This window comes from Octopus bimaculoides, chromosome 17 (assembly GCF_001194135.2).
Source record: "Octopus bimaculoides isolate UCB-OBI-ISO-001 chromosome 17, ASM119413v2, whole genome shotgun sequence".
NCBI classification, from domain to species: domain Eukaryota; kingdom Metazoa; phylum Mollusca; class Cephalopoda; order Octopoda; family Octopodidae; genus Octopus; species Octopus bimaculoides.
In genome coordinates this window covers 28,681,316-28,687,401 of record NC_068997.1, presented here as the reverse complement: position 1 = coordinate 28,687,401, position 6,086 = coordinate 28,681,316, and the positions used below count along the sequence as shown (strand labels likewise).

At 34.0% G+C, this 6,086-nt stretch overlaps 1 protein-coding gene across 1 annotated transcript in view; it reads right to left on the bottom strand.

Moving 5' to 3' along the window:
- Positions 1-401: 401 nt before the first annotated feature.
- Positions 402-6,086, bottom strand: part of LOC106870682 (sodium-dependent neutral amino acid transporter B(0)AT1) — a 49,332-nt gene continuing 43,647 nt past the window's right edge. Inside the window, exons 7-9 of the mRNA XM_052974142.1 lie at positions 4,422-4,581; positions 2,675-2,837; positions 402-1,161 (exon numbers count right to left, since the gene is read on the bottom strand). Coding sequence (XP_052830102.1) covers positions 868-1,161; positions 2,675-2,837; positions 4,422-4,581 — 617 coding nt within the window. The 3' untranslated portion in view covers positions 402-867. The remainder of the gene's footprint in view (positions 1,162-2,674; positions 2,838-4,421; positions 4,582-6,086) is intronic.

Sequence of the window (6,086 nt, the reverse complement as noted above, 5' to 3'; positions counted from 1 at the left end):
TAATTGGAGTTTGACACAGAAGCTGTTAGTAACTAAGGTGAGAGAAACCCTTCGCTGTTGTCAAGAAACACACCAATCTCTGGCACAATTACAAACCAAATAAGAGAAAACATTGCTAACCAACGTCAGAGCTTGTTCAGTATAAAATTCTCAGTTTGGAATTATAAATATATATATATATATATTTTACATGAATGAAGACCAACTATCGTTTGAGCAATTCTTTACATGAGCACACGTCTATACAGAGAGGCATAACAAGAAAGAGAGAGAGAGAGAGAGAGAGAGAGAGAGAGAGAGAGAGAGAGAGAGAGAGAGAGAAAGAAAGAGAGTGGGTAGAGTAGTCTCCTCTCCCTCTGGACCCAGGAGGGAAAGGATGTAAAGTTTCTTCTGGTCTGTCATGTTGGTTACTTAAAAGGTGGAAGTGCTAAAAGAGTCTTTGACCCCAGACACTGAAAATGCTTGCTATGCCATAGTCTACATACCATCCTTTCATACACACACACACACATTTATAAATGTGTTTACACACTGCCACCAATAAACACATCCATATGCATATAGATACATATATACAGTTATATATACAATCAAGTCTTTATATTGAAGATATACGGTTACACTTCAACTCTATCTCTCCCTCTCTCTCACTCTCTCACTCTCACTCTATCTTTCTTTCCTGCACACATTCACTCATTACATTTACATACATTCATATATACACATAATTGTTCAAAAGTTAGAATCATCCATTTCATTATTTGAGAATTTCTTTTTTCTATTAATAATATAAGAATAAGTCATTTTGCTGTGTTCAAATTTCTGCAGACACAAACATTAAAAAAAAAAAAAAATTAAATCATGGTTTCATACAAAATTTTCCCCACTTCTCGGCTTTGCAAGTCTTGTTCCATCTGATGTTGCATGTATCACCGATTTTCTACCATTTGTACATTCAGATGCATTGTCTGTGACATCCACAAATGCTGTTCTGGAACTAATGATTCCTTCCATACCGATTGGTGCTGTTTCTGGTTCATATCTGAACATTCCAAAGCGCCGGGTGAGAGCTATTCCTGGCAGCCAAACTATCGGCAGCAAGACCAGGAACCCAGCAATGAGGCTAGCAAAGAGAGGGTATTGCATATCATACAAAGCAGCCTGGAAAAGAAGATAAAACAAAAAATATTTGTTAAAACCTGAGGCAGATTTCACAGCAATGCTGTGAAAGAAATATACTGGGGGGTGGGCCAAAAATCATGGACAAAATAGGTTCAATACGCTCCGGAATTGTTGAAGACATGGATTGATTTTTCTAAAATTGAATGAAACAAATAAAATAATGATGAATACACATGTACTTATACATTATGGACAAAAAGAATAATATTAGCTAGCAATGCATCCCGGCGATGCCACATTGTATTATTTGTTTCTTTCTCATGGGTAGAATTATTGTATTACTTGTTTCTTTCTCATGAGTAAAATTGGCACACAAGGAATAGGAAGCAAACAACTCTTCTTTATAAACATGTTTTTTGCTCATTTTCTGATGAACAACGCTGCAGTTTCCGTCTACCAAATTCAGTCGCAAGTCGGAGGTTGGCTTTCCATGAGGAACATACGCGCATGTACGCGCGCACACACACAAACACACAAACACACAAAACTCTGTTTTATATATTAAGATATCGTAACTCAAATAAAATGCCATATGTTTTGGTGTGTGACTTTTGGCCTGCCCTGTACAGCTTCTAGTTGTTTAGACCCAGATCATCCTTAATAAATAAAACAGAAAGAACTTATGATTATAGATGGTCCATTCACGGCCATTCCATCATAGTTTTTCTCGATACATTGTATCTAGAACTACATTATTCAATGAATAAGGTGTTGTTACTATTGTGGAAAGTGGTAGCAAATAATTTAAGGGGTAATGGCATACATACGAACATCAATATATTTATTCATAGGAGGAAGAAGGACTGTGTGTGTGTATGTGCGTGCATCTGTAATGTATGTATGTATACAGTCTCAGGAAAATATTTTCGTCAGTACGTACATGAATACATACATACATACATACACACGTACGTATACACACACATGCATACGTACATATTTCTATCTATTTGTCGCAGTTGATATGGAAATTAGCGAGTAGCGAAATTGTCTCCATAATCTGGATCATCATGAACAGAAATCCTTTGAATATTAACGGAGCTAAGAATATGGGTGTGTTTGATTGAAATAATACTTCTGGATCCTTTAACTGCTTCTGAAACTGCTAAAATGATCTAAAATTTGATTTCTCTGCAGAATTTCGTTTTCGAAAATGTTTGCATATTGGGTTGTTTCCCTTGGCACCTATCAGTCCATCAGAGTGATCTCCCCTGTGTAGAAGCCCATTCGGTGTCTTAACCCGTTAATGCATAGCGGCCAGAAAAATGAACGCAGGAAAAATTACTATTACTTGTTTCGTACGTGTGTCTAGTTAGTTTGTTTGTATGCAGCGCTTGCTCACTAGCAGAGCACTAGTTTAGAGGCACACTAAAGCATAAGCATGGATTTGGGGTGTGGTGCAAAGGTTGTGAGTGGATGATGTGAGGCTGAGGGTGGGGGTGAGGTTAAGAAATAAAAGATAATGCTTAAAAAATAAATAAAAGAAACCCACCTCGTTTTTGTTGTAAGCTTTATAAGTAACAGGATCGATAAACTTCATTATAATGGTGGACACCAGAAGAATGAGAATAAGAGCAGGGGCAATAAACTTCCACAAAACTCGCCAAATTATGTTTGGTCTTTTCCCAATCATTCCATATACATCATTACAAAAGCTGTGAAAGGAAACAAAAGACAAAAACATCAAAGTCATTATCAGACAGTAATTCTCACACACACACACACACAATTATATTACACTACATAATATTTCAAAGTTTATTTCTCGCTTGCAAGGAAAATATTTGTTTTTGTTTTTCTTACATTCTACCACACCCCTTAAACAACCCTACAAAACTGAAATTATCAATGTGTTTAAGGAATTTTTATGAATCTTTCTCAGCTTATTTAGAAATAATGATTATTTAGAAGTAATCATTACTTATTTAGAGGTAATGATTATGCAGCAAATGTTCTTTCATGTATCAGTCATACAAAAACCTATAAATCTGCAACAACCACCAGATACAATTCGTTGCAAATAATAATGCTGTTTGCACATAAACAATCCACTCCCACCCTTTGAAGTTATTGATTTTGTCAATCCACCCCACCATTTTTTTTTCCCTGAAAAAGGTGTTGTAATTGATCCAGCAAAAAATGTTAACAATTTATGTTAACCTATTTGTAACCAAATTTCTTTGTTTCAATTGATTTTGGAAATAACAAAGAATTTAAACTAAATAATTGTGTTATCAACAGGCTGGTGGCTGGAACATAGATTAACATAAATTTTGATGGAAGGCTTTAATTTAAAACAGGAAATTTGTGTCATAGAACAAGAGACGGTTTGATTGGGAGGTGCTTGGTATGAAAAGGTTTCAACCATTGTTGTGTTTGCTACTAAAGTAGCTTTGTACAGGGATGAACTGTGTTCAGGAAAACAAATAATTCTATTTGCTAAATGTGTTTCTATATTTAACGCTGTCTCTACAGAAACCAGACACATTGACCAAAAATTTAATTCTCTCAACAGCAGAAAGCAGTTTAATGTTACCAACCTATCTTTTGTCGAGGAATGTCAAGCTTGAAACTTTTTTCTTTGTTGAGATATGTGAAGTTTATTGAGGCAACTAGGCTTGCAAAAATACTAAATCTATTTTTTGGTGGATATTCAACATAATTACTAGAATAACCATAAAATCTAATTTTGCAGTTAAAAGCTTAATTTCATGATGTTCTTAGGTGAAGAAGCTAGATTATTTAATTGTTAACAGCAATAAAATTATAAACATGGCACTTAAGTATATCTAAAACGGTATTTGTAATAATTTTTAATCTAGCAGGATTAAGTAGTTAAATTTTATTATACTAATTAGAACCATATAATGTTTTACTAAATTAGAATTTCTTCGGTTTTTTTTTTTTTAGGCATGTACCTGATGAAATTTCAGGAAAAAGACGTTTGGACTGTCCATAATTCAATCTCAATTCTTACTAAAAATAAGAACAACGATAACAGGGAGAATAACAAGTGTATTTTAGCGATAAACACCACTTCTCTTTCTCTGTTCTTCCCATTAAAGAAAGAATGAAAACCTAGTCACCATGAATTGCCTCCCTTCCACTCGTTTCGAGATAAGGGAGACCCCCCCCTTGTTTCCTTTTTCATTTAATTGCTTCCAGTAATTAGATGTATTCGTTTTAAATGGCACATTTTAATAACAAATATTGATTTTAATTTTTCATGTCATACTTACTTGTTGATACCGTATTTGTAAGAAACTGCTAGAATTTCTAACAAGGCCACAATCATTAGTGCAAATGTTCCAGAGAAAAAGTCGAAAAGTTCAACCCAGTAAGCACCACTGTTGAGCGTGAAAACGATTCCAACCACAAAACTGAACAAACACAAAACACCTAAACAAGAAATAAAAAAAAAAATACAAATTAATTTCCAGACAACAGCTTTTTTGTGGGTTTAAATAAACAATAAACGTGTTTACAGGTATGCTTCATTATCCTCAGATACATATTCCAGTTTTTTCCAAAAGATCCCAAATCTTACAGACTCACAATGAAATTTCCAATCTAATTTTTTTATTTATTTTATTTTGATAAAAATAATAATAAAAAAATGACTTTATTATGCATCACATTGGTTTCGAATTTTGGCCCAAGGCCAGTACTTTAGGGGGAAGGGGCAAGTTGGTTACATTGTCCCTGGTGCTCAGCTGATATGTACCGTATTTTAACATGTATAAGGAACCCTCGTGTATAAGGAAACTCCCCTGGATAATAACAGCAACTAAGAAGGTTTCCATTATATGAATATAATAAATGAAATGATATAAATGATGTTACATGTGAAGCAATTTATCAAATTATATGAAACATGTAGGAAATAGTTAAGTTGTCTGATGACCATCAAATGAGATTTGGAGAATCAAGTGAGGAAATATATCTTTGCCACAAAGCAAATATTGCTGTTAATTTTAGTTGCTGTTATTAAATGACACATTCGTTTGATAGAAATACAATTAACGGAAATATTCCGTTCATTTTTAATGAATAAAAAGACAAAAATAAGAGCAGTATGCAAGCATGCTCACATGTATCTCTGTGTGTATGTGTCTCAAATAGCTCTGCCAAAGGAGAAATACATACACACAGGATAAGAATGTAACAATATGTTATATGTTACAAAAGTATTATATAAACTGTTGCAGGTTGAAATGTGTACAATGATGTGAAATAAAAATAAAAAAAATGGACAGTGAATAGCAAAACAAACTAGCAGACACCAAAAAAAGTGGACAGTGAAATAAATAGAATTAAATGAACCATAACTTACTGACAGGATTCCAGCAAGGAAAAATGGTTGTTACTTCTAGCTTAGATATAAAGCTACAAATATTGTGGGAGGGTTAATACATGAGACTTAATTATTTACTTATTTTATTGACCCTGGTAGGATTTGAAACCAGAAATTGAGGGAACACATTGCTTGCATTTGGACTACAATACATACACATGCATGCACACACACAGAATTATAAATAAGAAAATCATGTTGTGAAATAAATCACAGTCACTACATAAATGTTAAGGGTTCATTTGTTTTGCCTGGAATGTGATATTTGGGTGCTTTTTCCTTTCAGGGACCTATGAATCAGTGATTTCCAAGCCAAAGAGTGGAAGTGTTTTCTTACAAACTGAAGCAATTAAAGAACCAAAGTAAATGAGTGGATGATTGGTTTGATACAGATTCCAGTGAAACATTGTCATTATTTGAGATACATTGATCTCAATGAATGTGGCAAAGTGTTTAAGAACATGTATGACCTCAAGATCCATCAGGCCAAAATTAAATACATGCTGGTAGTACATGTACCACAGGACACAGGCTTACACTTCTTACATCT